The following is a 12,328-nucleotide window of genomic DNA, read 5'->3' as shown; positions in this document are numbered from 1 at the left end:
AACATGTATTCCTTTCATCTTGTAAACTGTCTCCTGCTCCTGATGTTTTGGCATAGCTTGAGCCAGCTATGACAAATGGGGGCTCGTCCAGAATCAGTGAGTATCACATTTTCAAGTTTTGAATTTCGGTTAAGCAATGTGATGCTGTTCAAAAGATTCAAATTGTTTGGCGTTGCGTGCGGGTTTCCGTTGCCGTTATTATAACTTAGACTTTTCATTGGTTGAGTTAATTGGATGGATCAATTAAGTTTGATGACACATCGATGTTAAGCTATTGAGTATTTAAATAAGTACGGGAGCTACTCTTTGTCCCAGGTCAGGCAGAGCCACGTTAGTTTTTTAAACTTTCGTGGATAATTTTTTTTTTTTTGATAGTGTTGGGGGAACGCAGTAGTAGCAGTTGTCTCGGGAGCACAGTACGTGGCTGACAGCGTGATGTTTAAAAGTTGCGTTGTCCCCAGCGTATATTCAGTGCATAATTACCCCTGCCGAACCCCATGAAGAGCTAGGGTTGAGTTAGTGAAGATTTGGTTAGGCAGATAGGGGACACTCCTTTGTTTAAAGTTGCATCGGTGTGTCAAAGCGGTGTCCAATTATCCAACCAATTAATGATGGCTCATATTGATGAGTTTGTGGCATCACCATCAGTTGATCTTTTAAATAACAGTACAAAGGATCAGTTGCTGGAAATCGCGGACCATTACCACATTGACATTGGGGACAGGAGACGTAAATTACCAACACTAAAGATGATTTTAGTTGCTAATTTGGAAGAATTAAATGTTTTGCCGTCCCTGGAGGAAACGCCGGGAGGTGGGGTGGCTGCTGCGGAGCCATTAAGCCTACCTATTAAAGGTGTAAAAACAAATCCAGGGTTAACATTTGACCAACAGAAAGAGCTTATGCTTATTACATTGGAGATGGATAGGGTAAGGTATCAAACTGAAATGGAGCGAGAGAAAGTTGTGCTAGAAAAAGAGAGACTTGAAAATGAAAAACTGAATATTAAGTTGCAGAGAGAGAAATTAGAACTCGTGAAAGTGGGAAAAATGGATCAGAGGTTCTTGGGTGGTGAAGGTGGAGCTTCAAATTCAGAGAACAAGCATTTTGATTTGGTGGGAAATTTGCGCTTGATACCAAAGTTCAATGAGAGAGAGCCGGAAACGTTTTTTTCATTGTTCGAACGATTGGCGGATGCAAGAGGTTGGCCTGATGCTGATCGGACTGTCATGCTGCAATGCGTCCTTACTGGGAAGGCGCAAGAGGCTTATTCAGCGTTATCGGTAACTGATAGTTTAAGTTATACCACCGTTAAAGCTGCTGTTCTTAAAATGTATGAAATGGTGCCCGAGAGCTACCGTCAGCGTTTTAGAGATAGCAGAAAAGACCTAAAACAAACGTACTTGGAGTTTTCACGGGACTTGGTGCTCAACTTTAACCGTTGGCGAGGCGCTGCAGGTGGAACGACATATGAGACGTTATGTGACTTGGTGCTGTTAGAACAGTTTAAAAACGCTATTCCACATCGCATAGCAACGTTTCTCACTGAACAGCAAGTTAAAACTGTGGGGGAGGCGGCCGCCTTGGCTGATCAATATGCTTTGACTCACCGAGATTGGGTACCGCGAGGTGCGCAAAATACGCACCGGGGGGACACTGCACCCAGCCAATATAGTGCACCCAGCTATAATAATAACGCACCGTTCACCAGTAGGGTTAAAACGGAGGATGAGAAAGGTTGGGCTGCTCGTGACAGGGGAAAAACGTGTCATTTCTGTGGGAAGAAAGGTCATATCAAAACAGATTGTTATGCACTCCAACAGAGAAATAAAACGTGAAATCGGCAGCATTTGTGGCACCTGCGGTGGCTGATGTCGGTTCTGGGGGTCCGTTACAGGTGAGCGATAGTAGTCTTGGTGGGGTAGATGTGGCTTACCGACCATTTGTGGAGAGGGGCTTTGTCTCTCTTGTCGGGTCCGGAGAAAAGGTGCCTGTGAACATCCTGCGAGACACGGCGGCGTTGGGCACATATGTTCTGCAGTCTATTCTGCCGTTTTCATCTAAATCAGCGACGGGGGATGCTATGTTGAGCCGTGGGATGGGCATGTCCATAATCTCTTCTCCTACACACAAAATTGAGCTAAACTGTGGCTTGGTCCATGGTGAGGTGGAGGTGGCATTGCGCAAGGAGTTTCCGATGGCGGGCATTGATGTACTCCTGGGAAATATGCATGCTGGTGGCCTCGTGTGGGCTAATGTGCCCCCAGCACCACTGGTGAGTCCTTGTCCAGTTGTCGGCAATGGTCCAGATGAGAGCGAGCGGGATTTTCCGCAGGTTTTTGCGGCAGCGGCTGTGACGCGCGCCAGGGCTCGTGAAATTGAGCGTAATGAAGTTGATACAGGTTCAAAATTTTCTTGGTCTGATGTGCCTATTTCTGTGTCGCGGGAAGAGCTGGTTGCAGAGCAGCTCTCCGATCCATCCATCAACAGCCTGTTTGAAGGAATTCTGACAGGTAGTGAGGTGCAGGATAGTGCTAATGGGTACTTTCTTGATAATGGGTTGCTGGTGAGGAAGTGGGTGCCTTGCGGAGATTATGGGGTGGGGGAACCGGTGTTTCAGGTGGTGGTGCCAGCTAAATACAGGGATTTGGTTTTGAAACTTTCACATGACCAGTCAGGGCATTTAGGCGTAAGGAAAACATACTACTGCATTTTGCAATATTTTTTTTGGCCTAGGCTAAGACGGGATGTTGCAGCATATATTAAAACGTGTCACATCTGTCAAATGACGGGTAAACCAAATCAAGCGATTAAGCCTGCCCCATTACACCCCATACCTGCTATCGGACAGCCATTTGAACATATCATAATTGATTGTGTTGGTCCTCTTCCTCCATCGGCGTCTGGTGCTAAGTATCTGCTAACTGTGATGTGCCAGGCGACTAGGTATCCTTCTGCCTATCCGTTGCGTTCCATTACAACTAGAGCTGTGGTTAAAGCTCTGTCACAGTTCATCTCCATATTTGGCATTCCGCGGGTTCTCCAGAGCGACAGGGGTTCAAATTTCACTTCTCACATGTTTGCCCAGATTTTGAAACAACTCCGGGTAAGACATGCTAAGTCCTCGGCGTATCATGCTCAAAGTCAGGGGGCGCTAGAGAGGTTTCACCAGACCTTGAAATCGTTGCTGCGGGCATATTGTACAGAGTTGGGAAAAGATTGGGGGGATGGCTTGCCATGGTTAATGCTGGCTGCTCGTGAAGTAGTGCAGGAGAGTACCGGGTTTAGTCCAAATCAGTTGGTCTTTGGTCATTTAGTTCGTGGGCCGCTTGCACTGCTTCATGACAATTTTAAGGCGCCCGACCCTCCCAAAAATCTGATTGACTTTGTCAATGGGTTCAGGCAGAAGTTGTATGTGGCGGGTTCAATGGCTAAAGAGAACCTGGCAAGGGCTCAAGTGAAAATGAAGCGCTCTTATGATCAGCGGGCTGAACGAAGGGACTTCAGTCCGGGTGATCAGGTTCTGGCTCTTTTGCCAATTATCAACTCACCATTTCAAGCAAAGTTTACAGGTCCACATACTGTGGTTGAGAAACTTTCAGATGAAAATTATCTCATTGCAACTCCTAACCGTCGTAAACCTTCTCAGTTATTTCATGTGAACCTGTTAAAGCCATACTATGGTCGTGAGTCTGAGGAAATTCTACCTGTGTGTTTGGCAGCCAGCATGGGTCCTGTCTCTAAAGTGGTTGGTGAGGGCAAGGACACCACCACATTTGATGACACATTGGTGTATGGGCGGTTGAAAAACACTGAGACCCTGGGCAGGTTAGATAACCTGTTGTGTCATCTCTCCATGTCGCAACGCGTAGAGTTGGTTGATTTGATTGCGGAATTCCCAACCTTATTTAGTGATGCACCTTCGCAAACTCATCTCATAGAGCATGATATTGCATTGACTGATTCAAAACCCATTCGACAGCGTTTTTATCGGGTCTCTGTAGACAAACAGCGGGTTTTGGATGCCGAGTGCCGATATATGTTGGAGAATGGTATTGCGGAGCCGACAATATCTAGCTGGGCTTCGCCATGCATTTTGGTTCCTAAGCCTGATGGGTCATTTCGTTTCTGTACAGATTTTCGGAAAGTTAACAACGTGACACGACCAGATGCCTTTCCGTTGCCTAGAATGGATGATTGTATTGATCAGGTTGGGTCCGCCAGATTTGTCAGCAAGTTTGATTTGTTGAAAGGATATTGGCAAGTCCCGCTTTCAAAGAGAGCTCGTGAGATTGCATCATTTATTATTCCATCTGGTCTTTATTCGTATAAAGTTATGCCATTTGGGTTGAGAAATGCACCGGCAACATTTCAACGCCTCATGAATAGGGTCGTGGGTGACCTGGAGGGTGTGGCCGTTTATTTGGATGATTGTGTAGTTTTCAGTGACACCTGGGAGTGTCACATTGCTCGTGTGCGCGCTCTCTTTCAGCGGTTGGCTGAAGCGCGGTTGACAGTGAATCTGGCAAAATGTGAATTTGCTCGTGCAACAGTCACATACCTTGGCCATGTGGTCGGTCAGGGTGAGGTCCGGCCGGTACAGGCAAAGGTCGCTGCTGTGGAGTCTTACCCTCCTCCTACTACTAAGAGGGAACTTATGCGCTTCTTGGGGTTAATTGGATACTATAGAAGTTTCTGCAAAAACTTTTCGTCTGTTGTCTGTCCTCTTACTGATCTTCTAAAGGACAAGGTCAAGTTTGTCTGGTCCTCCCGCTGTCAGCAAGCGTTCCAAAATGCTAAGATCTTGTTGTGTTCTGCTCCAGTGTTGGCAGCTCCTCGCATGGATCGACAGTTCAAGCTGCAGGTTGATGCGAGTCACTTTGGAGCAGGGGCAGTACTGTTGCAGGCTGACGGTGGAGGGGTGGACAGGCCGGTCTGTTTTTTTTCCAAAAAGTTTAATAAGCATCAGCTTAATTATTCTGTGATTGAGAAGGAAGCATTGGCACTGGTGTGGGCTTTGGGGCATTTTAGTGTGTATGTTGGGTCTGGGGTACCAGTTATAGTTTATACAGATCACAACCCACTTACATTTCTCAATTCACTTAAGTGTCCGAACCAAAGGCTTATTAGGTGGTCTTTGCTTCTGCAGTCCTTTGCTCTGGATATCAGGCACATTAAAGGGAGGGATAATGTGGTGGCAGATGCATTGTCTCGTGCTCCTGTTTAGAGCTCTATCTAATCTCTGATGTTCTTTTGTTTGTTTGTTTGTTTTTTGTAGAGACTGGCGGTGTGGCCCCTGGCCTGTTCTTCTCCTGACAGCCTTGTTGCTAGCTGAAACATCAGGATCCAGCTGTCAAGGGGGGAGGAGAGTCCAGGTGGTGCAGGGCTAAGAGTGGTTACACTCTGAGGGTTAAACTTCTAGGAACGTCTAAAAGTATTTTAAGATTTAGTTAAAACTTAGTATGAGGTAATGTTAACATGGTAAATTTGATAGATGTGCACTTAATTGGTTATTTTTTAATTTTATGTTAATAGAAGTGATCACTCCGGTATTTTTTGTTAGTATTGAGTGGGGAACTGTGGTTCGTAGTGAGACCACGACTTTAAGGGGGGGGGTGTGATGCCCCACACACATAACGAGTGTGTGTGGATGGTGCCTACCTAACTGTCTCCCTACAGGTGAGCCTGGGTGGGGCATTGTCCTGATGGCTAATGGAGAGCACCTGGGCCCGGTGTCTCTCCTGAGGTCTATATATGCCAGGCTCCTGCCAGTTGGAGGGGGGACTCGAGAGGAGGCAGCCCCGGCCTTCGCTCCGGCAGTATTCTCCATGCGTTTTGAGTTGTGTTGAATTATTCTCTTCATGCATACACGCACCACACCATTTTGTCACACATCCACACTTACAACACTGACTTACTGACTACCCACCTCATAGGATCCTTATGGCTTTTGGATATATGATTTCAGTTTATTATTAAAGTTCTTTCTGTTAGGGTTATAATTTAATAAACATGTATTCCTTTCATCTTGTAAACTGTCTCCTGCTCCTGATGTTTTGGCATAGCTTGAGCCAGCTATGACACTTGCACACAACCACGCTCTTATCGACGCTTCCATCCGTGTGTTTATTATAAGATTTCCCATTCACGGGGCCAACCGACACGTCAGCTTCTTCGTTCATGTTCACTGTGGTTTGTTGTTGTCTGAAGTCATGAACGCTAGTTGGTGCTCCAGTATAATCGGTCCCCCCGAAACTCATCCAGTGAGAAACGTTCCGCGGTGCAAAAAAAAAGTGTAAAAATGCGTGTGTAATGCGTTATTTTTATGTGTAATTAATTAATCTTAAATCATATTGTAATGAATTAATCGCAATTAACGCGCTAAAGTCCCATCCCTAATATAAACTTTTTTATTATAGTTTAAGTAAAACAAGGTTTCATGCAATCAAGCTCTGAGTGATGAATGGACAAACTGTGTTAAAAAACATTCCGAATATAGATAGCAATGTAACTGGAATGATTGGCGATGTAAGTGCTTCTGAAATGAGAATTTGTGCCTCAGACAAAATACTAAGCCATGAAACTTCCCTATTGGATACTTACATTAAGTCTATTTTTTGCTCTGTGAATATAAACCTAAACGTTTAGAATCTTTTATTTCCACACGTCTGAAAGAAGACACGATATGGAAGCAATATAGTCCAAAATGTCAAATTCATCGGTGCTCAAATAATTATTAAATTATATTATCACATTACATAAAATGTAACAAAATAAAAACTACTTTGCACTGTGGCAGTGGAGGCAACTTATCACGAGTAGGACTTTCTGACAAATTTAAGCCACACACACACACACACACACACACACACACACACACACACACACACACACACACACACACACACACACACACACACACACACACACACACACACACACACACACACACACACACACACACACACACCAACCAGCTGGGCGTGAAAGTAAGTAATGGCACTAGCCAAGCCTGTCAGATGAGAATCATCTTAATTAAATCTCAGTGACAATTCTAATAGGAGGGAGCCATGACTGATGACTGAGATCTGCCGCTGGTCACATGACTGCACCACTCTCTATTTTTACCCCTCTCCCTCCGTCTTCACCTCCATCTCATCACTTCTCCTTCTCCTTCTCCCCTCTCTCTCTCTATCTCTCTGCTTGTTTCCTTTAAAACTAATCACAGAGGAAATGCACACATAAAGTGCATGGACGGTTGATAGAGGAGTTTGTGTTCTTCTTGAATAAACAATCTCAAAAGCGTTTGAAAAGCAAAGCCTTCAAATGACACAGGCAGATTAGAGGGTCAATGAGCAGAGGAGACAGAAGAAGAAACCCATGCAACTAAGGACTATTGGTATCTTCTGCATACATATACATATACACATTATATATATATATATATATATATATATATATATATATATACTTTATTAGGTACACCTGTCCAACTGCTCGTTAACACTTAATTTCTAAGCAGCCAATCACATGGCGGCAACTCAGTGCATTTAGGCATGTAGACATTGTCAAGACAATCTCCTGCAGTTCAAACCGAGCATCAGTATGGGGAAGAAAGGTGATTTGAGTGACTTTGAACGTGGCATGATTGTTGGTGCCAGAAGGGCTGGTCTGAGTATTTCAGAAACTGCTAATCTACTGGGATTTTCACGCACAACCATCTCTAGGGTTTACAGAGAATGGTCCGAAAAAGAAAAAACATCCAGTGAGCGGCAGTTCTGTGGGCGGAAATGCCTTGTTGATGCCAGAGGTCAGAGGAGAATGGCCAGACTGGTTCGAGCTGATAGAAGGGCAACAGTGACTCAAATAACCACCCGTTACAACCAAGGTGGCCATAAGAGCATCTCTGAACGCACAGTACGTCGAACTTTGAGGCAGATGGGCTACAGCAGCAGAAGACCACACCGGGTGCCACTCCTTTCAGCTAAGAACAGGAAACTGAGGCTACAATTTGCACAAGCTCATCGAAATTGGACAATAGAAGATTGGAAAAACGTTGCCTGGTCTGATGAGTCTCGATTTCTGCTGCGACATTCGGATGGTAGGGTCAGAATTTGGCGTCTACAACATGAAAGCATGGATCCATCCTGCCTTGTATCAACGGTTCAGGCTGGTGGTGGTGGTGTCATGGTGTGGGGAATATTTTCTTGGCACTCTTTGGGCCCCTTGGTACCAATTGAGCATCGTTGCAACGCCACAGCCTACCTGAGTATTGTTGCTGACCATGTCCATCCCTTTATGACCACAATGTACCCAACTTCTGATGGCTACTTTCAGCAGGATAAAGCGCCATGTCATAAAGCTGGAATCATCTCAGACTGGTTTCTTGAACATGACAATAAGTTCGCTGTACTCAAATGGCCTCCACAATCACCAGATCTCAATCCAATAGAGCATCTTTGGGATGTGGTGGAACGGGAGATTCGCATCATGGATGTGCAGCCGACAAATCTGCGGCAACTGTGTGATGCCATCATGTCAATATGGACCAAACTCCCTGAGGAATGCTTCCAGCACCTTGTTGAATCTATGCCACGAAGAATTGAGGCAGTTCTGAAGGCAAAAGGGGGTCCAACCCATTACTAGCATGGGGTACCTAATAAAGTGGCCGGTGAGTGTATATATATATATATATATATATATATATATATATATATATACATATATATATATATATATACATACATACATATATATATATGTATATATATATATATATATATATATATATGTGTAATACACATATATATATACACATTGTGTATATATATATATATATATATATATGTATACATATATGTATATATACATACATATATACTTTTGGGTCTTTTGGGTATTTTTCAGCCTTACAAAAACCTACATTACAGCAATACATTTCATAATTTGTTTAATAGTTGAAAGTGCAATCACTTTTCTTTTTACTTGGGGTGAGTGAAGTGCAAAGTTGTTTAGGAAAACTTCAATACTTACTGCTGCTGACCCGAGGATGGACCACGCTCAGCTCTAAAATGTCTTTAAAAATCTGTAGGCTATTATGTGTACCAATTCGTGCATAACTTCAAAGACCTACAGACCACTAACACAAATTGGTTTGGAGATGCAGTTAGATCATCTGTACATTGAACTGGATGATCTGTGCGAGTGTACATGTGTGCTTTGTGCACTAACCGGTAAGCCATCGACAGCGCCCAGGCACTGGCAGCACAGTACAGGGAGTCCCGGACCTTGGCCTCCTTGCAGGTGGAGCACGTTTTGACCGGAAAAAGCCCGGTGGTGGGACTCTGGTAGTTCAGAATGGTCGTCTTGACTGGATAGAAAGAGACAAAGAGGACAAAAAGGGAAGGAGTGTTGGTGAGGCGACAACTCTTGCAATGCTAGTATTACCCAATTACACCCACAAACAGTGAAGGAAACACGCAACGTTCTACCTGCAACGGCTCCATCCGCTTTTTCAGCACAAAGGCGGATTGCAGTAGTAGCAGGGTAAGTTTGAAGAGCGCGTACGCCTCCATTCCCCCACACATTGGGACCCTGGTTTGTTTTCTCCCTCCTACATAGGCAATTCTCTCTAGCAGCAACACACGCAAGGCTCTACTTTTGATTCGGGTTGAAGGTGATCGTGTGCCAGAGCAGATGTGTGCTGCATCAGTTGGACAAGAAGTAGTCCCAAAAGGTCAGAGAGGACACAGGGGTGGATGAAGAGTGTATATGTTCTCTAGTTACAGAAGCGTCTGTGGAGGGCGGAAATAGAATTATTATCCAGCTCCTCCGGGAGGGTTATAGCTTATTCCCGACCTACGACCTTCCTCAGGCGGTCCAGCTGTTACTTCAACCTCTCCATTGAATAGATTCTGTTCATATTGTAGCTCAAATCAATCCAACTATCTTAATGTTGGGCCATGACGTTTGGCAGACAATTTATCTTCTTCGATGTTGGGAAACAAACGTTTGAGGATGTTGGGAAACATCCGTGAAGCCACTTGGAGAGGAGCTTTGTTTGTCTTGTGTTGTCATATATACGCCAAGAGCGTGATAACAGATGGATGCCTATTCAAGTCCACCAAGTGTGAACGGCAAAATGGAAAGTGTGAAGAAAAGTAACGATTGGTGGAGCATCCTCCCTCGGACTCGTGGTGTGTTTTGCAAGGCATTGATAACTTTACATGGACTGACATGACACTTTTACGAGATCAAGGATTTACCGAAGATTTAAGGGTATTAAAGTAAACTTTGGACAAAACACTCCATCCTCTCCAGTTCTTATGTGGGCTGACCTTCGACCTCTGAGAAACTTTACTATTCATACTTAAATTTAAAAAGCGGTTGGAAGCAGAGCACTGCATGACCTGCCGTGTTTCCCTTCTTCTGCACATGAATCAGAGTGGAAATATCATCAAATACCTAAAGAAACTTCAGTCAGCCGGTGGAAACACGGAAAAAAATTGCGCGATGGCCCAATGCAATTTACGAATGACAGGAGGCGCTATTGAAACAAAGATGGTTGGTGTCAATCTTCATATACTAGCATCCTGGTCCTGTACTCTCTCCCCACTGGTCCTGTTCCTATCAGTCAGATACCCAAGAAAAACATCTTCTTGTTGTTAGACAGCTCCCGGTGCCATTCAATGACAGCTACGACAACAAGAACTTGAGCAACACACCCAACAACGGCGAGAATGAAGCTGTGAAGCTTTGTCACCCGTGCGGAGAACATTTTGAGCTCGAGGCCAATGCCATGGTGATGGCGGCGCAACAGCAGCCAGGTACTTGGTCCCAGTCAAAGTCTTGACTGGACAAGTGCAAACGTTGACCTAAGGATTGGTTGAATAGAAATTGAATTGAAATTATTAAAATTCACCCATTCTGTCAATAACGGTCGTGTTCTCATACTTCTTCTTTGTCTATTTTTATTGTGAATTGTCCTTGCGAATCGCAAAAAGAGGATTAATAAAGAGTTCATTCCAAAATAAAAAACATACTTTTTTCATCGATATTGTTTAACTGAAAGAACAGCGATTCTGAGAAATGACTCAGTGACTCAGTGAGAGAAGTTTCATGGAGGATTAATGAGAGAAAATGAAACTGCTCTTGACAAGGTCTGTTGAGTTTTTCCAAATGTATTGAACTTTTACCTGGTTTTTCAATTACAGACTGCAATTTCAATTCTAGTCTGGTCTAAAACCAGGATGCCCCAGACGTCTAAGGCCTGAATATCACACAGCATCATACGTTGGAAATCCAATCAAAGTCTTATTCATTATATTAGAGTTACCAATACGACTGGGAAGCTCTGCAGTTTGTGACGACCAAGGTTGTTTCTTCAGAGACAGATTTCAACTGGGGGGTTTTGACTGTACTAAACGTATGATAAACCAAGACGGTTTGAGTTCAACAGAGTTCATGCTCAGTGTTAGATACCAAGGACAGAACAACGGATGAGAGCTCTCAACACGAACAGATTAGCACCATCCAATAATATATGCTGAAATATTACACACTCCAACAGAAAGCCTGCAGGGAAAGTCATTTATCTGTTTGAGAACCACACACATACACACACACACACACACACACACACACACACACACACACACACACACACACACACACACACACACACACACACACACACACACACACACACACACACACACACACACACACACACACACACACAGTTACATACTCCTTTCCTGCAGAGGTCCCCTCACTGATGACTAATCTGTCTTGAGGGATCACTTCATATTTCATCAGAACATTGTGCCGGTGCACATGACGGGGACATCCATTCTGCTCTGTCGATGGTTACGCATTGAACGAGAGACAGGGAGGAGGAGAGTGACACAAAGAGAGACGGTGAGGGACAGGAGTGACAGAAAGACAGAAAGAGATGATGTCTGCGTGTGTCCACGAATAAAAAAAGGATAACAGCGATGGGCACTGGGAGAGAGACGGGGGCGTGAATTGGCGGGCTATGTTGGTGCATTTACTTAGTTACTGTGTGTGTGTGTTGGAGATTGGAAAATTGAAGACAATGGCCCCTTTGGCAGTGAGATTTCGAGGTTGATGAGGTGAATCAGGCAGATTATTAATAAACCTCTCGGGGACTTTAGCTTCTCACATTAACTAATTTCACATGTGAAAAGACACACACACACAGACAAAAATTAGACGCCGTTGTTTTACACGTCATGTCAGTATGAGTGAGTCTGATTTGCTGCAAGTCAGTTCATCTGGAAGTTAGCCCGCTTAAATGGTAGTAAAG

General features: G+C 44.2%; 1 protein-coding gene across 3 annotated transcripts in view; it reads right to left on the bottom strand.

The window, feature by feature from the left end:
- phkb (phosphorylase kinase, beta) overlaps positions 1-12,328 on the bottom strand; it is a 79,646-nt gene that overhangs the window by 60,312 nt on the left and 7,006 nt on the right. For all 3 annotated transcript variants that reach the window (XM_037483334.2, XM_037483325.2, XM_037483343.2), the window contains one exon: positions 9,232-9,370. In XM_037483334.2, the coding sequence (XP_037339231.1) occupies positions 9,232-9,370 (139 nt within the window). The remainder of the gene's footprint in view (positions 1-9,231; positions 9,371-12,328) is intronic.

This window comes from Pungitius pungitius, chromosome 4, assembly GCF_949316345.1.
Source record: "Pungitius pungitius chromosome 4, fPunPun2.1, whole genome shotgun sequence".
NCBI lineage: Eukaryota > Metazoa > Chordata > Actinopteri > Perciformes > Gasterosteidae > Pungitius > Pungitius pungitius.
This window is presented reverse-complemented; position numbering and strand designations above follow the sequence as displayed.